This window comes from Aythya fuligula, chromosome 5 (genome assembly GCF_009819795.1).
Source record: "Aythya fuligula isolate bAytFul2 chromosome 5, bAytFul2.pri, whole genome shotgun sequence".
NCBI classification, from domain to species: domain Eukaryota; kingdom Metazoa; phylum Chordata; class Aves; order Anseriformes; family Anatidae; genus Aythya; species Aythya fuligula.
Window position 1 is genome coordinate 36,409,210 of NC_045563.1, and position 26,891 is coordinate 36,436,100.

Here is a 26,891-nt window from a genome sequence, read left to right on the forward strand (position 1 = left end):
GCCCATCACTCCAAGCCCAGCAGGGTTGGCCCCCTCCAGGGAACCTGTGTTTTAGCTCCTAGGAGCTAACAAGTGGCCCCCTTTTGTGTTTTCTGTGTGTTGTTATTAGGTAAGAAATAGAATGAAAACAGTCCCAAAGAGTGAAATGAAACGGTGTAGCTGGGTATCCTCTGCCCTGTTTTCATTGCCATAGAAGAGGAAAAAAAGGAAACCGTGAGCCTGGCCAAATGCACATTGCCTTGGATAAAGATGCAATATATTGGCTTTGGGTGATGGTTGGACGTGTAACTGTGATGTTGCTGTGGTAATTCAGCGTGATGTCCCTTATCTTGGTCACAAGGAGCCTGTGACCAGAGCCAAAGCACCCGGGATCCGGCTCCAGTTCCTTTTGTTCGAATATAATAATTCTATCTGCAGCATGCAGGGCAGGCTCATTGCAGGCTGGCAGCTGAACAGCGTTGTTTGCAGCTCATTAATTTCCTACAGATTGCTGCCTTGCTGCTCCGTTGAATGTAGAGCAACTCAAATGGCTGGGCTGAGCACTGCCCCGCTGGGCTGGAAGCACTGCGTGCGCTGTGTGGGGAGGGAGGGAGGGAAGGAAGGAGGCTGTTGTGTGAGGCTGTTGTCCAGAGGTTTCCCTGTGGCAGTAGCAGCTTGCGAGGGAAGGCTTTCTTTTCCCAAGTTTCTGGGCATGAAGGGCTTGTAGTTGTCCAATCTCTTCCCAGTCTGTGACCGCACACCTCTGTAACGCTTTCACCAGTCGTATCTGCACATGTGGCAGCTGGAGCCCGAGTACCCTGGCATCTCACCTGGGGCAGGGCAGGCTGGGGTTGACCCTCTCTGCTGGCAGCCCAGCCACCAGAAATAGCTGCTGTGGCATTTCCACAGCTCTCAGCTCTCTGTTCTTCAGTTACCAAGCCAGACTGGGACATGTTACATGATGTTGTCCCTTCATTGGAGCTTTATAAATCAATTTTCCTGTCTCTTTCCCACCTGAGCAGCTGGTGCAGGATCAATACAAGCTTGTAACGCAGCACAGCAGCCAGCAAGGCTCAAGTGGAGCTCACGGAGGGCTGGGTTTGGCCCTCAGGCAACAGTGGCTAGCGTGCCTCTGCTGGGGCGCCACGTGGCATTACAGGCCTGGTTCTGGCAACCCTACAGCCAAAGGTTTTTGCATATCTGGGAGTTCACAGAACTGAATGCTGAAGAGAGATCAAAGAAGTTGCGTAGAGCTCAACTGGGCTGCAGCCAGCAGTGGGTGTCCTGCAGCCCTCAGAGCTGTGCCCAGGGAGGAGAACACGGCTGGCTCTCCTGAGCGTGTCCAGGGTGGATGTCCTGGGTGTGCAGGTGGCTATCAGTGCCCACAGGGCACACTTAAACCTGCCACACCAGCACCGAGTGATGCAGGGCAGGCCCATGCCATTGGCAGTGCTGGGGGAACCATTTCAGCTAGCAGGTTTTGGCAATTTCTGCCCTACAAGGCATGTAAAGCCTCCCTGTGCCCACGAGTGATGTTCTCAATCTGGCACTTCTCATTCCCCAACTTCCTCTCCCCCTTCATCCCCACCTTCTCGTCCTTGCCAGCATCTCCATGGCAACCCTGTTGCTGAAGAATAGAGAAGACATCTAAATATAGCTTCCAAATCTCCATGCCTTTAGCTAAAAGCCTAAAACCAAGGGCGACGGCTGGAAGCGTCGGGCTGCTAACACCAGCCAGTAGGGAGGTGGGACCCAGGAGCACCTTGGTGGGCCAGGGTCACTGCCAGCTGAATTTGGGATCCAGTTTGGCTCATGACCAGCCCAAGGCACTCTGAGATGGCCAGCCTGCCTTCAAAGGCCTTTAATAAATAATATGTTGTCTCCCTTCTTTCTCTACCCTCTAATTTTTCTAAATTTTTTTTTACTGTGTGACCAGAGTGGGATTGTGGCTGGGGTTTTTGCTCCTCTCAAAAATCCCTTCCTAAGAGGAAAAAGGGCACATCATCTTCTCAGAAAAGCTGTTCCCCTGGGAAGCAGCCCAAGTTAGGGAGGAGAGAAATGCTTCTGCCCAGGGCCCTGGCACTGCTTTGCACCTACACCAGGCTGATACCCACCAGAAGTGGCTGGCTTCATGGACTGCCAAGTCGAATTATTACTTGTACAAGACAAGAGCTTATTGTACAGACCTCAACAAATAAGCTCCACAGGCTGCCGAGACTGTCTGCTCTCTCCTGGCCCTGAAGCACCAAGTCTTGTAGGGTCAGCACGAAGAAGCTGACCTACAGCAGGCCGGGCAAGAGCTTGCTCGTGTCTGGGCACAGACACTGCAGTGGTCAGAGCCAGCAGTCTGGAAGGTGAGGAACAGATCAGCCCAGTGGTTTTTGTTGTTTGTTTTCCAGGGGATCTTAAAGATTACAGCTGAGCCTTCAAAAGGTTTAATATAGAAATAGTTTTATTAAAGCAAATAAAGAAAAACACCTGTGGAGCTGGGCTGTTATGTTTGTATAACCAAACAAATAACTCGGCTGATCAGCAGCTGGTAGGGGAGTCCAACAAACCACGATACCCTGTTCTTCGCTTCTTTGCAGTAATTCTTAAAAGTGAATAGTGGTATCTTTCTGTGAGGAACCCTCCATACTAGAGAACTTTATCATGCTTAAAGTGAAATAAAGAGTGCTTTGGAAATGTGCTCACCTGACAGGGCTGGCTATGCTAAGAGGACCCAGAGCATTTTGTCATACCTGCCCTGTATGCATTTTCCAGCTCTTCCAGGGCTTCAGAGTTGAGTGTGAGATGCTCACCATTTAACATCTCCAGTGCTGATCCCGTGGCTGAGTTCTTCACTATTTGTTTGCAGGAGATGACCGTGCTTAATGGGCTCACCTGCCTCTAACTTAGCAGCTCTGACTTCTTATTGCCTGTACAGTCATTTGCACTGGTACAAAGTAGGTGTGAAGCAGTCATGTGAATTTGGCAGCAGTTTATATCCCATCACATGGCAGTGGGAAGTGAGGACTGTGCTGCTGTGGCAGGAAAAAACCACAGACTGGAAGGTGAAGTTGGGCACAGCCAAAAAGTACTCACCGGTTTATCTATTCAGGATGCAGGAAGGACAATGGGCATCTTAAATATTATTTTAGCTTTTTTTTTCTTTCATCAGCTATCGCTGTAAGTCTTTTACTGGTAGCACTTCAAAGTTTTTCTAATACAAATAAAGACTTTTAAAAAGTGAATGTAGTCTTGACTATGTCCCTTTAATTATCATGTGTCAGCTATACTGAAGCGTTTTCAATACTCCTAATTGAAACATGAGCCAATTCACTAATTAGCCAAGATTACACAGGGAATACACAAAGGGAAATCACTTTTGTGTCAATATTTCCTCCTTTATCCCTCACCAAGATTTTTCAGCCCCACTGCCTCTGTTCTGTTGCCTCCTTCCATCCTTGCGTAAGGAGGGACAGCTGGGGCATAGGGATTCCTCCTTGATGCAGTGCCAAAGGTCTGCTTCCCCTCCCAAGTGAAGTTATTCCCTCTGAGTCGCTGTAATGTCTTCCAAGTGAGGAGCTCAAATGCTCTGCAAATTGTGACTGTCCCCTATCAAATCCCTGTGAGAAATTAGGATCACAGCCACCGTGTGGATATAGAAACTGAAACACAGGGTATCGAGTAACTTGGATGGCCTCAGCATTGCCTGGAGAAACGCACAGGTCACGCTGCAGAGGACCCTATTGTAATAATAAGATTATAACTGGTTACCATCTGGTCACCCAAGACCAACTTGGAGACAAAGAGACAAAATTCCTTTTCTAGGGGACTTCTGTGACCCTTTACAGCAGACTGGTCTGGTAGTGCAACTGCCCAGGCTGTTCCTCGTCTGCTTACTGCACGGAGTGGGGCTCTTGCACAGCTGCTCCTCCAAGGTCCTCATGAATGACACAGCCAGTTCCTGGAAGTTGGCCCACAGTGGCTCGTCTCCAACTTCTGCACTAGCACCGGTTCTTCTGTAACTCATACATCAGCAACTTGTACATCAGTGATCTGCCTGAAACTCTATCCTGACGCTGTCTGTCCTGTGGCTATCTGCTTAGGTAATTGGTACTGAGGTCTGCTCTGACCTTAGAGGCACCTTCAGTTCTGACCTGGCTGCTAAAGCAAACTGTGACCACCCCTGGTGGCAGCAGCTGCGTCTTTCAAAACCTGTCCCCTCTTAGTAATTGCCATGGAAGCCAAAAATCTCTTTTTGTGGGCATAGAGTGAAGCCCAGTGTGCTCCCTGTCTATCTTGATCTTGGTCTGGATAGATTCCTAAATTACCTTGATTTCCTGTTGACAGTGTGATCACTCATCATTTCCTTGGTGACCTTGAATTCAATCTGCTCTGGGATCTAATGCTTTTCCCCCTCAAACACCTCCTGTCTTTATCTGTTGCTATGTGACAGCATAATCCTTTGCTTCGAAATGGCTCAGCTTGTCCCAGCCTGGGTTACTTGATGTGCAGCTCTCTGTGACCATGTGCATCATATTAGGGCTCCTCTTGCTGTCTTCTTCACCTTGCCTGCCAGCACTGTCATGTTGTTCTGTTAAATATCCGCCTCCTAATGAGCTGGGCGAAGACAGCTCCCCACTATACATAACCTTATTTAATCCCCTCTGGTTTGCCTCATGTTCTGACATCTTACTTAGTCAGCATTTCTGCTGCAGGACTGCTCAATGAGATCTTCTGGCAGGGAGAATGGGTCCTATCCGTAGTTTCATGTTGAAAACCCATCCTGGTGCCAGCAGTTGTGTGCTGAGCTCTGGGGAAGGGTCAGACTGGCACCGCATTATTTGAAATTCATGGTGCAGGGACCTGTACCTACAGCACGTCAGGTGAGGATTTGGGTACACTGAGGTGCAGCAAGAACACCATGGCTTGATCCAAGGTGTGTGCTCTAATGATTTGCATTAATGAGCTACTAAAGATCTCCCAGGACTTTTCGCTGTCCTAGGGATGTTTACCTGGCTGTCCTAGCTGCTTTCCATCCTGGCTAACAGCATCCCACCGGGGACTGTAAATCCTGCCCTTGTGCAACCCTGCCTGTTTTAATGGTATACTCTATGTGACACTTCCTCACTTACGCTGTTTTCAGAGCTGAGCCTTATTTCACATTCCAAAGTCATGCAGACACATCCTCTTAACCTCCTCTGCAATAATTCCTGCAAATGAGAGTCTCCACACAGAGAGATACTCAATATTTTCTAGCACATTAATCAAATAACCATCCAGTTGTTGCCTTATGTGTTGGAAGCGGACATGTTGTCAAATAAAATGATTTTGTAGATTATCTTCTGTACTTCCCGGACAGGGAATTTAGCAACATCGTGTGTGCAAAGTCCTTTAGGAGAAGATGGATGTCTATCCATTTCATCTTCTGTTGCTTACTCAGGGAAATCTTGTTCTTAATGTTGCTCCCCAGGGGAGCTTTTCCCATCCCTAACTTTTAAAAACAGTGATTATTTTTCAGTGTGTGTTTAAAGGAGAGCCCAGACTGGCACTATCTGAGGGCTCTTGGTGTCAGGAAAGCATGGTTCGGTGCTGCTGGAGATGGTCCCTGCCAGGCCCTGTCTGACCTGCAGGCACACAGGGAGAAGGATGTTACCCATGCCATTACAAACTGAAAGCATCGCTTGGTCCGCTGAAAGCACCACTGAGGTCTAAATTAAAGAGCTCTTTCCACAGATTTATCTAATGCGGGGGCTGAGGTTGAACTGTGCTGTGGCTTGGTACCGGTCCTGGAGCTTTGGGGTTTGCAGAGTGGCTTCTTGCTGCCAGCTCCAGGAGGCATTTAATGAAGGCGGTTGATTTCTACGACAGGCTTTTGGATGGCTTTTGTTGTTATCTGCTTCTGAGCTGTCTGAGGTACGTCAGGGCTGTGATGGAGCTGTCAGAGAGGAAGGGGAAGGATGGCAAGTGTCCTTTCCCACTGCAGGGCCGTCAGACCGGGGAGCGAAAGCTGCTCGGCTGAGCAAGGCGCACTGCAGATCCCGTCAGGGAGGGGAGAGGAACACTCTTGGTGGCTGGAGGAGCTGCAGAGCCTGGGACACCACAGCCACCCTCCGTCAGTGGTGACCTTTCCGTGGTGACAGTCACAGGCACACGAGCCAGCTGAGAGAAGGGCACTTCCCCGTGAGGAAGCGAGCGCAGCCCCACTCCTTGCAGGCCTTGCAGCGGCCCCGCGAGCTGCTCTTCCCTCTGCTGCAAAGTCCCAGTGAAAGGCCAGATATTCCCCATCGGTGGCATGCTGGGCACCTTCAGCTCTGGTCTAGGGCAGCGACTGGGACAAAGCTGATGGAGGTGACCCTGGCCTGATCCACATGTAGGTGGATGGAGCCCGTGGGCAGGGGGCACACCAATGCCCTGCCACCAGGCTCAGGGACACTGCCTGTGTCCCCAGCTCTTTTGGGAACGAGCCAGGTAAAAGCTCCTTTTCTCCCTACTGCTTGTAGCAGAGGCTTAAACATCAGTTTACTGGGTTTGGTCACCAAATTCAGATACCCTTTTTCCAAAAGCCATGTAAGGCCTGAGGGTGCGGAGATGATCCAGTTTGCAGCTGAGCTGGTCTAGGAGTTTAGGGGATTGGTTATGCTCATACAGAGATTTTACCAGCTATCCTGAGGTGTTCCTGCCTTCAACTTGGCCTTTTATATCAGGGTGAAACTTGAACATCTGCTTCTCTGTACAGAGAAGAGAAAATCCGAATGCTTATCTTGTTTCCATAGAACAGCTAAAGTTTACTTCTTTTTCCAGCAAAGGTATTGTTAGTTGGTTGTTTTTCTCCCTTCTCCCTCGTGGCAGGCTCAATCCCAACCAAGCCCAAATGATGGCAACATCACTCATATCTCAGTCATATCCGCAAGAACTAACCATCATGAGGCAGGGTGTACCTGTGTAAATGAGATTTTCTCTTCTGAGCATCCCTCACCTTTGGATCACTGTTGAACCTCACTGCTTTGCCAGTGGAAAAAGAGGGATCAGGAGAGAGCTGGGCTTTGAGTTTTGCTTAAAGCATACAGTGCTCCTGTCCTGGGCTAATTGTGTCCATGGCATGCATGGGAGGTAAAGCTGTTTGTGCAGCCAGACTGAACCTTGAGGTGTTGTCCTATTGCTCCTGTGGGATCGCGGGCTTGGGCAGGGCGGGACTACTTAGCGTGCCATGTAGAGCTCTCTGTAGTTAACAAAATGGGCACGCAGTGAGTTGTTATTTCTTTAGTCCATAGTTTTGCGTGTGTATTGTGCAGACAAGTGGATTGTGTGAAATCAGGCTTTCCATGCACAGAGCACAGTCGTAGAGATCATCTGCCATGCAGACTTTCTCATCAAATGAGCATTTCTCCCCTGCTTTGGTGTGTGCACACACTACTGATGGGAATGGGAGAGCCACCTCATAAAAAGAATAAAAGAAAGTTGCTGTATGAAACAGAACTCAAATAGTGTGCATGCTCAACATGCATTGCATAAATCTTTGGAATGGCTTAGTTTCAGGTGACAAGTTTTGTTGCAGGTACCGAGTAATATGGGGCTCCTGGGGTGGAAAGCTGTAAGCAATAGTAATTATGAATGGGATTTTTAAAAACAACCCACGTTCAGGAAGGACTGGCTGCTTTTGAAAATCCCACCTTCTTTTTTGTAGTAGGAGAGCAAGGAAGAGATCAGAGCTATGAATCAGATGTAGATTTAATTCAGCAAATTGAAAAAGCTTTGCAAAGTACCAGGGGCCCAGACAACATCTGGTTCAAAAGCAAAATTCAGTCAAACTCTCCAAAGGAAATGCAATGAAATCATTGTGATGAAGTCTTAGCAGAACACCAACATTTACACCAGAGACCTATCATTTAAAATCCTACATCCTTCAGGCTGGATTAAAGAAGATTGAAAGGGTCTAGAGAAGGGAAAGGAGGCTTGCTGGCATTACTGCAGGATATTGTTAGAGCAAGCACCGGCAAAAATAAAGCTGATTTAGCTTAAAGAATCAGAGGTGATTTTTCTTGCATATTCATACACTGATGGATAAAGCAGGGGGTGTGCAAACTTTTCTCCCTGTCCTGTATGCCATCATTTGAAAGATGGCTCAAAACAAGAGCCAGTGCAGGGAACTGGATTTCCCCTGTCAGAGCATAGAACAAATTACGATTTATGACAAGTCAAATTGCAGGGGAACTGGATAATTTTGGGGTCAGTAATGATATCAGTAGGAATACAAGCTGCAGCAAGGAAAGTCAGCCAATCCTCCCATTTCGCACTATGAACTGGTGATTTTCAGGGGGCTGCTGGCAGTAGTGTAGGTCCCCAGGATTCAGGGCTGGGCTGCTTAGTCCCTGAAGCGCTATGGGGCCAAAGACACTATGTGTGTTTAATGTCTGTCTTTAAGATAGAAAGGCCTGTGGTGTATCAGGCCTTTCCCCAGTCAGGCACAGGGAAAAGTACTTTCTGCCTTCCCTGTGAGCACACGAGCAGCAGCAGCTGAGCTTAGGGAAACAGAGGCACGCCATCATTTGAAGCCTAGAGCTATTTCTCCAAGATCCACGATTGCCAGTCCTGCTTTCTTTCATCCTTGCCATCCACAGCTGAGACTGGTTATGGGCAAAATGCACCAGGGGCTGATCCGAGCATTGGGGCTGGGCAGAGAGAGAGGAGATGGAGGTGCAGTGGTGGTGCTGTGTCTCTGCCAGAGGAACAACTGTGTTGGGGTGAGAGAAGGGCACTGTGGGCAGAGCTGGCTTTTCATTCAAAAAATGTGGTTCCAGCCTGGGGCCGGGGCTGACTGGAAGCCTGGGAGCACCGAGATGGCAAGTTCATGCCCGTTTAGAGCATATGCACTGATACGAGCATGTAATTATATGTGATCATCAGTGCATATGCAGGCAGCGCTCCATTTAAGAGGGTGTAGGATCACCCTGGAATAAAAGCACTAATCCCTTCTGTCGTGAGCAAGGGATGTGATTTCAGGAAGACTTTCACCTGAGAGGAAGGCCAGCAAAGTGCAGGTATAATTTGCAGCCCTGGCTGGAAGGGGGCTGGTTAGTGGTGTGTGTGTGTGTGTGTGTGCGCTTCTGCGTGTGTGTGGACGTGGAGAGCAGTGGGGGTGAAGCGTGCCCCTCTCCTGCATGGCACAGTCCTGGTTCCTGAGCCCCTTGCCAGTTTTCCAGGGGCTCAGAGCCATCCGTGTCTCACTTCATTCAGGCCCTGCCTTCGGACCTGCTGGTTAAACAGAAATCGGCCGGCGTTGCTGGCAGCAGCGGGGCTTTAGCCTCTTTTCAGGGCCAGATTGAGCTCGTTCAGTGGGTGAGAAAACTTTGACTTTAATGTTCCTATTCACCTCCCAACCTTCCTCCACTTTGCTTCTCTGTTCTCTTCTCCCCTTTATGATGCTTATTATTTTTCCGTCCACAGCAAAACAGTTCACATCAAGGTAATTGATGATGAGGAGTATGAGAAAAACAAGAATTTCTTCATTGAGCTGATGAGCCCCCGCATGGTGGATATGAGTTTACAGAAAGGTGTAGTACTGGCCCTCCAGACTAACGTTAACATTCTTCTTTCCTCTTCTCTCTTCTCCTTCCTCCTCTTCTCCTCCTCTTCCTCTGATTTCTCTTCGTTTCCAACTGCTCTGTCCTAAACGCTGCTGTGCGCACGCACCGTGTCACATGGTACCCATGGAGCAGGGGGACAGGGGCGGTGGGGGGCCTGGGGCAGGTAGCGAGGGATGGAGAGAGAGAAGGATGGCCGTCAGTCCTTGGTGGGAATATTCTTCCATGGGTATTCCTGCTGAAGGGAAGGACTGAGGCATGTTTTGCAGTGTTGGTGGGAAGATGCTGGCCAGAAACACCCAGCATCTCCAGAGCTCATCACCTGGCCCTCATCCAAGGTGAGAGAGCAGGTGGAGAGGAGAGGCAGGCAGTGTCAGGGAGGAGAAGCAATAAGATGTGCCGCTTTAAAACTGGAAATCAGAAATACCAGCTAGCAGAGCTACCTGGCAGCAGAGACCCGCCTCACCCCACTGGGGAACGTGGCTGTGAGTACGCATCTCTCTCTCTCTTCTTCTCAGGCTACGAGCCCAGAGTCCCTCCAGATTTATTATTAATTGTGAGGGTAGCACAAGCAATCAATCTTCCAGCTAAGACACAGTTGGTACCCCGGCGTGGCCCCCGGTGATTTCTGGGCAGCCGATACCCTTTCCATCACCATGTGACACCGAAAAACTGCGCTGCAGACGTCGCCTCCCACTAACCATCAGCAAGGTCCGACTCCCCCTCTTCCCTCCCTCCTCACCCCCTCGCCAGCCCTGTCTCCCCCCTAATGCCCTCCCGCTCCCCGAGGAGCAGCTGCGACCGATGTGCCATGTCCACGAGGCCGGCCAAGGCACGCCGCCCCGCCGCGAAGGGGCTGCATGCGAGGAGCCTGCGCTGCTGCCGCCGCTGCTGCTGCTGCGTCGCCTCTGGCCGGCCGACCCACTGTACACGGTTGTCTCTCTTGTTGTCCCTACAGGAAGACCGTAAGGGTTAAGATAGTAGATGAGGAGGAATACGAAAGGCAGGAGAATTTCTTCATTGCCCTTGGTGAACCGAAATGGATGGAACGAGGAATATCAGGTGTGAGATCCCTTATGAAAAAAAAAAATAATGATTGAAAACAAGCAAACAGAATCAAGTCTGCAAACCCCAAATCCAGAAAATATAACCCTCTTTCTCCTCCTTCCCCTCCCTCCTTTTCTCCTCCTCCTGTGGATGGATGGACTTCTGCTCTCTGCCCTTCTGTATTCTCACTCTCACCCTGTTGTGGTGTCATCTCTGCCTTTTAGAGCCCAGCTTACTTCTGATCCTCCTTTTGTGCGATGCTTGGGCCTCAGGGGCTGTATTATTGTGACTGGGTTTCTTTGTCTTGGTCTGTTTTTGTTCTGAGCACACCTCTGCTGTTCTCCCCTCTCCTGCTCCTTTGCCAGGACCTTGGGGAATGTGAAAGACAAGAGAAAGGCATAATGCATGGCTGCCTCTTCGGCTCGTCCCATACACCCCCCTGCCCTTCCCTCTGTTGTTGCCTGCCAGTGGCTTTGCCTTGGTGCTCTTGGGTCCCTGTGAGGCGTGGTGAAAAGCCCCCAGGAGAAGAGGGAAGGTGTGAGGTATCTCATTTTGCTTTTATTTTGAAAAACGGTTCTCCATGTCTTTCATCCGAAAAGCACCTTAATGTGTCTCAGACAACCTCAGCCTGTTGGGCAGAGGGTGTGGAGCTCTGTTAATGTCCTACTTCAGCATTGGTGCACTGAGACCCAGGATCCCCCTGCGGATCAGGATCATAGTGGGACTGAACCCTGACTTTGTCATGCCTTTCCTACGTGTATCTTTGTCCTTCTATACGTGTTTGACCTCTTTCTCATTGAACAAGTCTTGCCATGGGCTTCACCAGCTTTGGGGTGGCCAGGGAGGGCTGATGTGTAAAAAGAATCACTTTACAAAAAGGACTTGAAATCTACCTTCTGGGCACCTGATACAGAGTAAAGACAGCTGTGTGTGCCCACAGGCTTATTTCTACTCCCATGTACTGCTGCTGGTGATGGAAACATCTGGCAATTGCCTGTGCCTCACACAGCTTCCCCTTGCGGAAACGTCTCCTGTCCCTTATCTCATAAACACAGCAACTACCCTCCAGCCAGTCCGAGCTCCCATGCACAGCTCTCCAGGACATTCAGGATAGACACAGCTTGCATTAGCATGACAATGTCATATAGCATCTGTGGATTTGTGAAATGTAAACCTCAAAAGCGTTCACAGTTTAATGCCGTTAGACCATCTCCTGCAGCCCCTAGGCAGTGAGGGACATGAGGTTTTGCTGCGTGTTGAGCTCAGGCCCTCGGGTTTCACCAAAGTCCAACTTCAATGAGCATTCGTTCTTGATCAGCAGCAGTGACCAGGCTGCCTTGTCCCATGAGGTTATGTTCTAGCAGTTACCTGCCCTCCGGCCTAAAGATGTGGGTGGGCATACCTAGAAGTTGCCTGGCCTCAGCTTGTAGCCGCTAGTTATTTTCCTGCTTTTCTCCATTGGATTAAATAACCGTGTAGCATGCTGCACCTTCTGTGTAGGTACCTGCTCACTATCTGTATTACACTTAAATTGCTTCTTGGGAGGTTAAGGAGATTAAACCTTTGAACATGGGACTGCAAAATGTTTTCTTCAGCCCTAGAAGCACCCCAGGGTCTCCTCTCTACACATGTCCCTTCACATCTGCAGGGTTCACACCTCCATCTCAGTGGGTACAGAAGGGAAATCACCTGCTTCTTGCTCTCTCCTGTCTGGGCACTTGGCAGCCTGCAGCATCTCACTGAAGTTGCTGCTCAGTTGTCTGCTGTCTATGAGCCCTGAATCCCTCTCTAAATCAGTGAGCTTCAGGATATAGTCAGGATTGGGCTGGTTTCTGTGAAATCCTGAGTTTCTTTTTCGTTTCTAGGCAATGTCGCATGTGGCTGAACAAAATCACTTACCTGAAAAAAATCCAGCCTTTAAAGTGGTTCAGTCTGTACAACATCCTGTCCTCGTTTTGTGTAGGACTGTGGTGCCAGTTTGTTGCTTTGTGCACATCTCATTTACACCAGCATCGACTGGAGTCAGTGGGATAGTCTGGTACATAACCAGCAGAGAGGAGGTCTGATGGAGTGCTTGTTCTCCATCACAGAGCCTGCAGGCCAGCTGCTTCTCCCCTAGGTAAGGGCACAGCCTTGGCTGTGTTCTGCTTACCAGCAGGAAGCACAGGACCACGAAGAGGAGGAGATGCAGAGCCCTGGTTGGCCTCATTAGAGAAAAGTCAGAGCAGGAGCACTGTTCTTAGAATATAAGAGCAAGATTAAAATGCATCTGTAAGTATTCCTGGCACAAGGTGGCACAGTCGCTACACCGATTCCAGGGCATCTGGAAGGATCCCGAGCTCTGCAGTGCTGCACCCCGCAGAGTCTCCGACGTGCTTGCCCGGTGCCTGGGGTGAAGAATGAGGAGCTACGGGAGGCTTCCAGGTAGGGAGCATCTGGAGGGACAGACAAACGCTGCCTCGCAGGCAGCTCCCAGCAGAGAGGGGCAGCCCAGGAGGTGTATGGGCTCTCAGTGTTCACAGAGACACGCTCCGGTTCCGCTGTGCAGCCTCATGCATGCTGGTGTGCAGGGAAGCTCAGCCTGACTCTAAGCCACCTGCTCAGACACGTGCTCCTGCCTTGCAGGGTGCCTGAAGCACTCCTGTGGGCGGTGTGGCCACACTGTCTGCAAGGCTGGAGCAGCCCCCTCTGTGCAAACAGAGGATGCAGGGATTCAGCCACAGACTGGGGAAGAAAGTCCCAAACCACCAGCACGTAGCTGGGAATTCGCTTGTTTTCATTGCGGTGACGAATGGGCCCCCACACGACTCGCAAGGCGAGGGCAAAGCACGGCTCCCGGCCCTCCTGGGAGGTTCAGGCTGGGTTGCTTTCGCTGAATTGTCTCTCTGGGTTTCGGCTACCCACGCATTTCTTTCTAGCACCACAAAAGATGTGGTTTTCTTGACGGCCTGCCCTCATTTTTTTGTTACTCCCCGCTTAGCTCTGTCATGCTGAGCCTGTGCCTAGGGTGCCGTAGGAGCATTTGATGTTTTCAGACCGTTTTCAGACTGCTTTGTGGTGTCCTCAAAACACTTCTTCCGGCCCCCTTTGGAGCTGGATTGTGCTGCATACCCTGGCTGACTGTGTGGCACCGGGGGGCAGCCCACTGCCCGGGCCCTACAGGGCAGCCCCTCCATCCCCATGGGGATTGTGCTGTGGTGGCTTTGTCACGAGGCCTGCAGCTGCCCCAGGACCTCACTGAGGTGCTGCTGGCCTGAAGGACAGGGGAGGTCTGGGGTGAAATGAGTGAGAAGATGTGGTGCCTGCTCTTCCTCAGGGGAAGGCAGAGCTGGGTGAGCCAGTGACCAGGCGATTATATGTGTGCTCTTCAAACCAGCCTGGGGCAGAGTTTGGAGAGCTTATTTTGGATGTAGAATGGCTATGCCCTTTGGGCAAGGCATGCCTGGGACTATGTGGCTGCAGGAGGTTTCTGTAAGGGAATTCATCCTATAGCTCTGGCTCTTCAGCATCTGCTAGCCCCTTCCCAGGGGAGCAACATCTCTGAGGCCCAGGAAGGTGCCTGTGGTGATCCAGACATGAGTCTTCAGGTTGCTCAGGGCCCTCACGACATTTGACAGCCACTTCAGGGTAAATGCAGGCGCTCCTCCTGTCTGTATAACGAACTGATAGAGCCTCATGACTGAAATATTGTGCACTGTGCACTGTCTGCATAGGCTGCTCCTCACTGATCACCCCCATTTGTATCAGTCCCTGCTCTGAGTCCAGGGGCATGCTGTTGTTAACCTTTGCTGCAAGGGGAGCTGACCATTAATTCCTATTCTTTGCTCCTCTCCTGTATATAAATATAATATCTGCAGCACCAAGCCCTGTCTGGCAGCCCATGTATTCTTTTTCACCAGTTGCTTTCTTCAGCTGGAGTTTCTCAAAGACTTTCTGGTCATCCAAATAAATCACATGGAGCAGTTTGACTTTAGCAGCTCGTTCTGTTGATGTGCTCAAATAATTCAGAGGTTAGAATAGCTCTGGGATGGATATCTTGCCAGCCCATTCCATGAGGAAGACTGATACTAGTTCTGTGGTGGCACATCAGGTGCAAGGAGCACTGGCAAAGATGGCACTTGGTGCAAGCTAGTTATATTGAAGTGAATAAATACAAAGAAATCAGAGAGAATCATGTTCTTTGCTTGGCAAGGAGGGTAAGAGTGAGTGTAGCTTTTTTCTATCCTCCTGGCCATCTCCCAGGTTTCCCGATTTTTATTTTTGTCATCTTTGTTTCTAAGAAATTAATCTCTGGATCCTTCTTGTGTCACCTTTCCCCTGCATGTGCAGTTCTAAACTGAATCACTGCCTGCTGAGCACTGCAGGACTTTGAAACCTCCCCACACCCTCAGCTGCTTTTCTGGCCAACCTTTTTCCAACACCTTTTAAAAGTGTTTCTGCTGTGAAACGAGTCATTCCCTTTAGGTCAAGATGCAATCTTTCAGTTTCACCATTACTCCCATGGCAGCTCTGGTATCATTTCACATTACCCTCAGCTCAGACCTAGGTTTTTGCTGCTGTCAGCCCTGCAGGATTTCAGAGAAATCCAGCTTGTTTTTACTTTCTTCACACATTAGCTTTCACACTTTGTCCACAGCCCTGGATTACAGGAGCTAAACTGACTTTGCTTTCCCTAGAAAAAGCCAGCCTTCTGCTTATATTGTGGTTAACCTTAGGGTTGATAAAGCCCCAGTGGCAAGTGAGGCTACATTGGAAGATTTCACTCAATAGCAGATAATGGTGAAAATAGAATCTGGAAAATTACGTTTCATGAGGGTAATTGGGAATCTGCTCATGAGAATCCAGCTAGTGGCACAACGATAGAAGATTCAGCCCCAGGGATGGTGCCTGAACACTGACTGTAGAGCATTGCACTCTGTAAAAGGGACAGACATCCTTCATGCAAAATTTTGCTTCCGAAACCATGATATGACTACAAGATATGACTTCGCTGGAAGTGGGAGCACAGGTGGCTGGTGAGCACTATTAAACAGATGGCTGGCATGACCTGGCTTGGGAAGATTTTGTCTGAAATCCCCTCAAGCCTCGCAGCACTGAGTGAAGTGGTGTGGACGAATCTCCTGACGCATCTCCATTTAATTGAGTGTCAACACGCCATAGAGGAAAGCTTCATGGCTCAGAGGATGGATGTGGCTGGAAGTCAGAGTTAAGGATTAAACTGCAAAGAAAGATGGGCTCCTAGTTTGCATTGATCCAATTGAGTTATCTGTTTCAAAATATTGGTGATGATGTAACTGGGTACAAAGGTCCATGCCTGGATAAGATAAGCCACATTGACGTGTGAGAACGTGCACTGCAGTTTGCTGAGGTGTAGGCAGAGTCTGGGAAATTCCTTCTTCCATCAGCTGCTATGGGAATAGCAGAAAAATGCTAGATTTCTGCTGCCTTTTTCTCTGAGGGTTTAATATTTTGCTTGCAGCTCTGTGATTAAGCTGAATGCTGCTAATTCTCCTAATGGACAGAAAGGATCAGGGTCTGTTTCTTGGAGTCTTTGCCATTGACTTCAATAATAACAGGATTCAGGCTAAAGCTGGAAAAGCTCCACCTTGCTTATCTTATGAAAAATACATGTTCGTAGCTCTTCACAGTCCTTTAGGGAAACAGTTTGCTCACCTCAGTGCTATCTGGAGCCAGAGCAATGCTCTCACCTTTCCTCTTGCTGCCTTGTGCCTGTGCTGTGTGTAACGGGGGCGCCCCTCAAAATCCACAGCCACCCTCATGTCTGTTCACTCTGTAAGTAGCGGGTGTTTAACCACCTGTGAGGATCCTTTCATCCACACAGTGTCTTCCTGTCTTAGGTACATTGATTAGAGAAGATTCATGTTAATCAAGAACGAGGCTAGAATAAATCATGCAATGTGGTCAAACCTCTCTGTGAGGTACAAACAGCAGAAAAAAGGTATTGATTGTTTAGAAAACATCTGTGGCAGACATCTAGCACACCCAGTAGCTGTAGATTACAGGATTGTCCTGTTTCTGGTCTGCTCCCAGCCCAAGCTCGTTCCTCTTGTTTTTAGTCCTTCTTGTTCTTTGTGCTTAGTGGAATTGAGGCGGGAGAGAATGCAGTCCCTGATCTGTGAACCACACCAATATGCCTGTCACAGCAGAATTTGACCCCAAAGTACATTGGCTTATTAGCAGCTAAGTTCAGGTCTAAATTCTTTGGCCCCAGCCCACTTGCTTCTGGTGCAAGCAATGTCAGCTCATTCAGGGGTTCACACCAGTAGACGGGTTCCTGCAGAGCAGCAACTACAGAGGCTGAGCTCAAAGAGGAAACGTGAAGCATTGCATCCATCGGCACTACGAGCTTGAGTGGTTTTATCCATGTATCACTCCTCCATGCCTGCTCACTTCAGCATATGCCTGCCGTCCTCTTTCTGTATTGAAGGCAAGGCTTTGAGTCTCCCGAGAATCCAGGGAAAAGCATGGTTAGAGCCTGCCAGGCACAGGTATTTGTCTGTGCTCCTGCTGTGCAAGGTTTGGGTGCGGGGTACTTGGCACTGCGAATTTGAATTTGGCTACTGAACTGATTTTAGCAGCTGCCTATAAGAATGTGCTGGCCAACCCTCTGAGGCTACCTGAGATGCCAATAGCAAGTCCTGAGGTGGCCTGGTTGGGACCTGGGGAGTGACACAGCAAGGGTGAAGAAGGAGGAGAGGTGCGTGAGGACAGAGCAGGGCAGCAGAGGGAGGTTTGTAGGATGGGAATTGCACAGGGGCTGTCAGGGGAGCTGGTGCAGGTGCAGCATCCCCAGATGGACTGTCAGGAAATGTTACAGGTCAGGACTAAGGGCACATTAGCAGATGCATGTGCAGGAAGGAAGCTTTAGTCCATGAAATCATTTTCTTGCTTGCATGCACAGCATTCACTCAGAAATATAAAGATAAAATAATCCCTTGCCTTTCTGCATGCTATATTCTTGATGTTTCATTCATAGCTTTATAGGCTTCTTCAAATATTCATGTATCATATCATAAGTGAAAGGGAGAAAAATACTTCTTTTGCAGGCTCAAAAGCAAATGGGAAAAAAATAAACTCAAATCCCAGAGCACTAGAATAACATTTTTAAAAAACATGAGGAATCAATGTCTTTTTTTTTTAATAACCACAGTAGCTTAGGGGCCCAGTAATATTTCATTATATTAAATCTGAACACTGAGTTGACCCATTGTATTAATGCTTGCAATTGCAAAAGGCAAAGTAAATTTTCCCCTATTGTCTGGAGAATCAGAAGACCGTGGAAGAGGAAGGAAGCCACAGCAGGACAGAGCTATGAGGAGCCTCCAGATTCACGCTGTGACAGGCCTGTTGGAGACTTGCAGACGAAGTCCCATGGAGGACAGGAGACTGTGCGGTCAGAGCAAATACCCCACTGCTTCCCGTGGCTCTGTGGTATCGTACTTGCTGCAGAACATATTCACAAGTGGATCCTCCAGAGGTTTTTGACTCTGGAAAGGAATTGTCTCTGAAAAACGAGGGATGCTCAGCAAGGAGCCTCCTCATCTCCACTTGCTGCCAGGTAGTGACTCTGGGCTGATGTGCAGGGCACTGGTGCTTTCCTGGTAGTGCCGAACCACGCAGCTGGTCCTGCCTGCTCTGCTGCCTCTTTGCAGCCTGCAGGGAAGGGTTTCCAACGGCGCGCAGGAGTGCCTGAGAGCCAGGGCACAGCATCACTTTCCTGGCTCTGCCGCTGATGTGCTGTGCGACCTTTGACGAATTGCTTAGGAAATCACTTTCCAACCAGAGTAGATAAAATTAGGTACCTCCGTGTAAAAGTGCCTGCTTCTCAGAGGCCTGAGCCGGCAAGCCTGGGTAAATTAGCGCTTTTGGATTCCTGCCCACTTCTGAGTTTGCAAAATGTTCCCTTTAGCCTCTCTTTGCTGGTTTCACCATCTGTCAAATGGGGATGTTAATACTGACTCAGTCTTTGTGCAGAGTTTTAAGCTTCTGAGACTAAAAGTGTGTGATAATAAGTGTTAGTAATTACAGTACTGTCATAGCATGCAACCCAGTCTTCAGAGACCAGCTTGCTGTTTGAAGGACAGGTAGAAGTCAAAGCTAAGGCACAGCGCTCGCCCCTCTTGGAGAGGGTTCAGATTATTTTGCTGTGTGATACCCCATGCAGACTGAAGGGTAGTTACTTGGGAACTTGGGCGTAGGCTGTGGCATTTTAGGGGGATGCCTAGGAGGGACCCAGCAGGACATTTCTTTGGGACAACCGTGGAAATGAAGGCAGGGGAGCCAGCATATGGAAAGTCAGGGTAGGGTTGTCCCTCACAGGGACCTCCATGCCGCTTTCTTCCCACCTCCATCCTCGTGGGACCATACGGTGACAGGTGCCGGGAGCGAGGAGAGCCAGAAAGACCCCACGCTGTGATGCTTTTAGGCTGCCTGTGCCCCTCTTAGCACCTGTGAGGCACAGGAGAGGCCAGGGACACCTAGGGCATCCGTGGGGACGATGCACAGCCACGTTACCCCTTCCCTCACACTGGCCTAAGGCCAGCACCCATTTTATCAACACCTCCCCTAGCTGAGGCTCTCAGCAAGCTGCAGTTTGGGTCATGTCAGGCCCTGATGGCAAGCGTGACTGTCCCCCCACTTCTTTCCCTTCCCCTCCCTGCTACTGCCCACCTGCATCCCATCCTCCTGCCTTTGCTCGGGGGGTTGGGGGTGATTTTTGGGAGCCAGAGCACTGATGCGGTGCTCGCCAGCATCATCTCCATCTCGCTGCCGCGGGGTCTGCTCCCCAGCCTGTGCCTGGCATGCGGCCCTGGGGAGCTCGCACACCGCACTGAGCCATGGCCATCGCTCACTGAACGTTGTCCTCTGCTAAGCAGCTTCTGCTTTTTCCGGCGGGATATTAACTTTCTCCCTGTTTTCTTCTTTCTCCCTTTCTGTCTTGTGTCGTTCTTCTCCCCACACAGCTCTGCTGCTCACCCAAGGTAAGACTGCTTTTTCTCTTTTCCTCTTCCTTCTCTGCCTCTGTTCTCATCTTCTTCAGTCAGCCTCTTCTGTTGGCATTTGTTGTGTGCAGGGATCCCTCCAGCTCCCGGTGCTCCCTCCAGAATGATGTGTCAAGACCATGGCAGTGGTTGATGTCTGAGAGCCTTTCCCTAATTCCAGAAATTTCCCTGCAGTTTTGGGAAATGTCCCAACCAGGTTGGAAGGCACAACCTGCAGGTCTGGCCCTGACTCTGCCCTCTCTTTGGGCAGCCCGGGGAATTGGTCCTCCCAATGCACCCAGCTTTTCCTGTGGTTGTGGAGCTCCTTGGCTGGGGCAGGCACCTGGGGGGTCCCCATTGCCTGTCCCTGGGGGGGCACCCAGCACTAGCAGCACCTCTAGGATGTGATGCGCATCAGCACTGCTCCCCTCCACCCCAGCTCCAGTTCTGTGCTCCTCGCCTCCTATCACAGCAGGATTTTACATTTATTAGTACTGAATCCCACCTCTCTGCCTGAAATCCCCACCATGCCGGTCTCTCTTGGCATCCTGTATTTTTCTCACTCTTTCAGTTCCAGGTATGATTACAGTTGAATTTGCACTAAAGGAACATTTGTCAACAGGCATGCAGGGTGCAGGGAGGAGCTGTCAGGTTTGCATGCAGACTTGGAAAAACAACCCCGCAGATTTAGAAGCTGTGCGTAACACCTGAGCTGTGCCGCAAACCGAGGGAGCAGTGTCTCTGCAGTGCAAGCTTCTGTCTCTGAGACTTTCAGGAGGATGCCAAGGCTGCTGTGCAGGGGATGGCCTGAGCCCACAGGAGATGAGGCTAATTAGGAAATTGCTAGTGGCAGACAGAAGTCCCCAGCTCCCCAAATATCAGCTTAGGGTGTTATGGAAACCTCCTCCGAGCAGTTTGGATGGCTTCCTTTGTTACTTCTTCAGGTCCAGGAGGACTGGAAATAAGTTGAGCACGGCCTCCTTCACAGTAATTTCATTGCTTTAATTCAGTAGCTGCCTAATTTGATCAGAACCTCAGGAACCAAATAATCTGTATTAAAATAATATAACTTTCTCCCGCTGTTGTGATCCGGCCTGATTGCTTTTGGCAGCTGTTGCCGGATGACGTGGTCGCCGGCTAAGGAAAGTTGCTCTCCAGCAACAGAGAAAAGCTTCCTCTCTGGCCGTGATGGGGGGAGGTCTCTGGGGTGCCAGCCCCCCGCCACCCTCCTTGCTGGGATGCCCGGGGTGCCCGTGGGGCGCACGGCAGGCACTCGGCTGGGGTCTGGGCTCAGCCGCCGCGCACGCTGGGGTGTCACTCAGCAGCCATCACGCCTAATAAGCGGGGAGAGAAGTGACGTTCTCATTTAGTCCGTGTCACGTTAGATTTAGGTTACATGGAAGCGCAGGAATCTTTGTGAAAAGGGCTTGGTTGAGCGTTTCGCTGCAATCTGTCTGTCCTCTCCCTCCTGGAGCATCTTCCATGCCCCTCTGCCGTTGCCTGGCCCACCTCTGCACTGACAGAAGGCTGCAAACCTTGCGAAAGCTTTGCTTCACAAAATGCCCGGTGCCAGCTGTGGGGGCTGCAGGGAACTGGAGCGGTTCAGGGTGGCTGTGGGGTGGCTGGAGAGTCACACCTGGTAGTTTTTTACCTTCTCTGAAGCATAACCTTTTGTGTTGGCACCGGCACTAATCCCCCTCTATACTCTTTATATAGGGAAATATTTGATACCAGTTGTCCCTAGTAATTGGGCTCAGGATGTTCAGATCCTTAAAGGTATGAGGAATTATGAAAACATTAGCTACATACATACCCTCACTTCCACATATTCAGCCAAATCAAGGGAAATATTTATAAATATGTTTCTTCGTGCGTTGAAACTCATGAGCCCCCTCTCCGTATGTGTAGCTACGTGGTGGATGTCCACTTTGCAGTGGGAAGGCTGGGGAGCAGAGCTGTCGGGGACGGTCACATCAACATCGATCTTAGAGCAGAGCCAGCAGTGAAATAACGCATGGCTCCCTGTCCTGTGGTTTAGCCGCGTGTTAGCCCTCCTCTCATGGATGCACAGTTTCTCAGTTAGCATTAAGGACACTAGGGCATGTATACTGGGTGCATCATGCCTCAGAAATAGCTTTCAGGGCTAAGTAAGCAGATTCCTCCCATTTTTAGAAAGCGGCACAGGCTGTGTGTGTGTGTGTTTCTTTAAAGGGCACATCAATATGCTAACCTCCAAAGCCAGCATGTCGTTTAGCCAGCAGTCTTCCCCAGTTGTGACTGACGGATTGACAGCCCTCTGGAGAGAGGAGCTCATTCATGCTCAGTGTTTACTTTGTTTAGCTGGGATTATATTTTATTGAGCCACAACAAAAATCCCATTTTAATTGTCGTTTTAATTTCTTCCTAGCGGCACAGTCCCCAGAAGGGGTGACCTTCATGCAGATCCATGCCCACTCCAGAAACGGATGGATACGAGATAGCTCGAGGGGTGCGAAATGGCCTTCAGAGAAGTCTTTCATGAATACATTGCTGGTTTTAATCCAATTTATTCAGCAAGTGACAGGGAATACAAACCAGCCCACAGCTGCTTGGTAGTCTTGCAGCATTTCCTAGGTGATAGGGATCTACCTCTCTAGCAGTGTTACGGGGCCTTGCTGTTGCCTGCTTCAGCACAAAAGCTGTGGAAACGGGCTTTATCTACCTCTGATTTATGTTGTGTCCAGCGGGCCACAGGCAATGTCCAGCTCCCAGTCCCCTGAAGGGAGTTGAGCAAGCAAGCATGCAGGTAGTACCTGCCAGGGGGCAGTGCATGGTATGGAAACTGCTCTGCTTTCCCCTTTCCTCAGGGAGAAATATCAGCAAGTGGGGATCTGTTTACAGCATTTTCAGCCCAAGAAACTGCTTGTCAAGTGGAGATATGAAAGCACTTTGCAGATAACTGCAGATGAAGTCCCAGGGTGTCCCTGCAGGAGCACATCATTCTCATGCGGGTGAGCAAGCCGAGGAGGGACATGCCCAAGGCAAGGGGTGGGACCATGACCAGGAGCTGCTGGCCCCCCATCTGCCCCACCTTAGTGCTGAACTGACTCTGAATGGGGCGGAACAACTGGGAGCATGGAGGAATTTAACCAAAAACCTTCTTTCACTTCCCACTGGGAAGTGTTGGGTATGAGCTGTGGCCATTGCTACAGGATGGGCAAATGTGGGCTGCATTGTCCTTCCTGCCCTTGCCTTACCAGCCCTGCTGCTCTCCCCTGCTGGTAACATCTCCTGATGAGCATCCTGGCACGAGGAGCAGGTACCTGCATGCGGCACCTGGTGCACAAGCCCCAGCTGGCATCGCCTGAGCAGCCTGCACATCTCCTGTAGCCCGGGCGGGCTGTTATCACCTGATGGTCACACAGACCTGCAATCAAGTGCAGGCAGGGTTTAGGAGGCCCCAACACCCCTACCTTCCCCTTCCCAGGGAGAAGGTGATGGCAGCCCAGGAGGCCCTGGTGAACTCCTGTTCATGCTGGGCATACCCAGACCTTGTCAGGTTTAACCAGGGTTGACAGCTGGGAGTCCTGGGTGCAATCCGCATTGAAGAGCAGGTGCTGGTGCTGATACAAACAGAACTCATGCTAGTTAATAATTAAGCTGCAGTTTGGCAGTGCTTACCTTGGCAGACTTGACCTTCCAAAATTAAGCCTGTCTCTCCCATCCACCCTCCTCCTGTGCCTTCTTTGTCCCAGCCCTTGGTGGTCTCTGCAGGTTGGCACCCCTGGGCGATGTGTGACACACCTCACCTGTCCCTGCTTCCTGGAGGAGCCTTCATGACCCCCTCTCCACACTTGTTTCCTCAGGAGGAAGGGCATGCCCCGTGTTTTTGGCAGAGGCAGCAGCCTCCTGCAGTGCTGCTGGGTAAGGGCCACCCCTGAAAGGCAGGAGCATCCATCTAAATATCAAATCGGTGAGGAATCAGGTCCCTGTTGCCCTGGGTGAGTGTACTGGCCACTAGATGTTTGTACAGGACAGGTTTGTGAGCTCTCCTCTAGCACATCAGACCTTTTGGGAGTTTTTAGTCTGCTAGTATGGCTGCAACCATGAGGCAAGGCCCTTGGGACTTCGCTGTCCCCTTCCCTGAGGTGTGCTCTGCTGCTGGGATGTTTTAACAGTTTATTCCCTTTTAGCAGCTGGGTCTCTGCACATGGGGCTCAACTCAGTCCTCAGCATCCCATGGGAACAGACAGACTCCACAGGTTCAGGTTGTATCTCCCATTAGGGTAAAAAGACTCGGGTTAAACATTTTCAAAATCACCTTTGAAGTTTGTTAGGTTTCTGTACTTAGCGTAATAGGTTGCACATTTGAAAGTATTTCCACTTTTTAATGAGTCATGCAGGAATCACCTCCTTTTTACATTATTTGTAAGCTTCCTCTTTTAACATTTCCGTGAGCTACCCAGTTGGACATGCTGCCTATGCCTGTTCCCTGCTGTTTGCTTGCACCTAGCATTTGAAAGGCTCAGTTTTGGAGCAGTATTCAATTAACTGCCCCCACAGGAGATCTTGACATGCTTTCTTGGGTGACCATGCTTCCTCTCTGTGCCCTGGTTTGCTGTATTCACCACAGAGAAGCTGCGTGGTGACAGCAGAGCCTCCATTACTCAGGTCTCCTGGACATGCTGTCAGCAGGCCACAGGTCCGTTGCCGGTCAGCTCATCCCTTCGCCTGAAGTGTCCTCAGGCTTGAAGGTGCCTCTGGTGGCACTTCTGCTGACAAGGCGTCCTCTGAATAGTGCACATCCCTTCGGTGCTGTGGTAGGCACCGACACCTTTACTTCTGATTTCTAGATGGTCTCCCTGCAGTGCCTGCACCAAGTGCTTGCACTGTGCCCGGCCCAGGGATCACCAAAACTCTCTGTCCACTGCTGGGCATGGACCTGTCTATTTACTCTCTTCTAAGAGCTGCCTGGCAAGCGCTTGCCATTTTCATCAAATCAGTAGGTGATCTGCAAGTGGCTTATGTAGGCAACAAAACCACCTACCAGCAGCTGAAGTCCTGCCACCAGCCATGGACACACGCAGCCCCACAGCCTGGGGCCTGGCACGCAGTCAGAAGAGAGCGGGCAGGTCCTCCTTGGAGGAGGGTTTCACATCTTCTGGCACAGCCACATCAAACAGCATGAGTGAGGTGACAGGTTCTGAGATAAATCCATGTTTGATGCTGCTCCCTACAGGGAAGAGAGCATATTCTGCAGTGCAGGCACTTAGAGACGAGTCTGAAGATGGCTAATATTTGCATGAGACTCTGTGTTGTTTTACCAGGTCAAAGGCTTTTGTCCAATCAGTTGAAGTGGGGTCTGAGACTTTGCTGTAGTGCTTCTCCTGTGATTGTTAAGCTGGGGAAATTCAGTCTGAGATTCCCAGTTTTCAGGCAGCTCTGACTGACTTTCTGTGCTGTGCGACTGCAGCTGGTGGGCAGTAGCCCAAGGGGCCATGCTGGCAGCTGCGACCTGTAGTTTTTCAGATGAAGGTACTTCCCGGGGACGGCTGTAGCAAGCCAGATTGTCACTGAATCTGGGCTTTGCAGCCCTGCTGGGGTGGCTGCTGTGCTCCTTCCTCAAAGCAGTGTCAGCAGACACCAGCACATGCTGGGCTCTCTGCCATGCTGGGCCCTGCAGAGCTGGGGGTGCCTCCTTCCTGAGCTGCAGACTGTGGTGGGGCTCAGGTGGGGTAAGACAAGGACATGCCGTGGCAACTGATGTTAAATGCTTAAGTGAATATAAGTAGTTGGAGTTTTTTCCTCAGCGATCATCAGTCCATGCCTCCAAACGTAACTTTTTGTCCAGGTTCACCTCCATCTCAGCCACCTCCTTCCCTCTGTGGCTGCTTGGCCTTCTCCTGCAGTCACCCTCTGCCATCCTGCCTTGCTCCAGCTGCTCTGCTGCTCTGTCTCTGTCAGGATTCGTAAACTTTTGGGGATTCTCAAATCTGCTGTAGGTGGTGGTAGGCAGTGATGTTTTTGATGTACTTCATTGATTTCAAATGATGGATGTAGTTGTTTCTGCCTCTGTGATGGGATATAGTAATGCCACCTGACATAGGAGTTCTTATATATTTTATAAACTCTGCAAGTCCTGCAAGGCTTACAGTGTCTGCAATCAATCTATCAGGGCTGATGAAGAGAAGGCAGAGTTTATAACTAGATTCCACTGGGAGGTTATAATTTGTTCTGTCTGATTTTTGGTGAGATCTGCTTGACTCCACATGGGATTAATCATATCTGAGGCATTACCTGGGGTGTTTGTAAACTCTACAGGAAGCCTTGGGCAACATCTGGCCCGCTGCTCAGGCAGAATGAGATGCTGTTCTGTTGTGGTGCCTCTCAGGTTGTGACTGTGTGTCTCTCTGAGGGTTAGCTCGAGCACTGAGCAGCACAGAGTGCCAACAGTGATTTTCTAATCAGAGGGGAATAAAAAGCTGCTCTCTCTTGTTCGTTCAAGCCAGGAAGCATGCCAGGATGTTGAAATTGTCTTAAAGGCTGCATGTGCCAAATGGCAGGGTGCGTGGTACCTCACTCTCACCAAAAGTGTAGCAGAGGTGATGGGAGGGCGTATGTCATCCAAGAGCACCAATGCAGGCTGAGGAAATGTGTGTGTTTTTAAAAATAAGACCAAGATAGATATGTTCTCAGTGACTAACCGATACACAGAAATCTTGGGCCTTTATTTCTGTGGCCCAGCACCCCACACTGCCCCCCCAAGTCCTTGCATGAGCTCAGCGAGCTGCACAGGGGCTGCAGAAGGCCCCAAGCCCCTGCAGCGTCCTGGTGCCCGAGGGCCGCTGGCTGCAGCTTAGTGTTGACCTTGCTTTTGCAGAGGTGGCTGAGAGGAAGCTGACGGTCGAAGAGGAGGAAGCCAAGAGGATTGCGGAGATGGGCAAACCAATCCTTGGTGAACATCCCAAACTAGAAGTCATCATTGAGGAGTCCTATGAGTTCAAGGTCAGTGGTTGGCCCAGGGGGTCTTCCAGGAGGGGACACCTGTGTGGCAGGGAAGAGCAGCCCTGGAGAGCAGGACTGAAGAGGCAGGGGGTGGCCATGTGTACAGGGAAAAGGCTGCTGGAAGAGGAAAAGGAGTGTGCAATGCAATGGAGTGGATGTAGCTGCTGGTAGGCAGGGGTGAAGGGAGGAAGACATAGGGAGCACAAGCAGACGCCAGCATGCAGGAGAGGACAGGAGCAAAGATGTCCTTAGTGAGGAAGGGGTGAGGGAAGAAGCTTTGTTTGGAGTAACGGGTGGCAAACAAGCAGAC

The 26,891-nt window shown here is 50.3% G+C and overlaps 1 protein-coding gene across 8 annotated transcripts in view; it reads left to right on the forward strand.

The window, feature by feature from the left end:
* SLC8A3 (solute carrier family 8 member A3) overlaps positions 1-26,891 on the forward strand; it is a 95,289-nt gene that overhangs the window by 66,554 nt on the left and 1,844 nt on the right. For 3 of the 8 annotated variants that reach the window (XM_032188618.1, XM_032188614.1, XM_032188619.1), the window contains 3 exons: positions 9,412-9,518; positions 19,580-19,597; positions 26,457-26,581. In XM_032188618.1, the coding sequence (XP_032044509.1) occupies positions 9,412-9,518; positions 19,580-19,597; positions 26,457-26,581 (250 nt within the window). Of the gene's footprint in view, positions 1-9,411; positions 9,519-10,506; positions 10,611-12,970; positions 13,020-19,579; positions 19,598-26,456; positions 26,582-26,891 lie in introns of those variants that run through there. The other 5 variants (XM_032188615.1, XM_032188620.1, XM_032188616.1 and 2 more) reach the window with 5 other exon arrangements.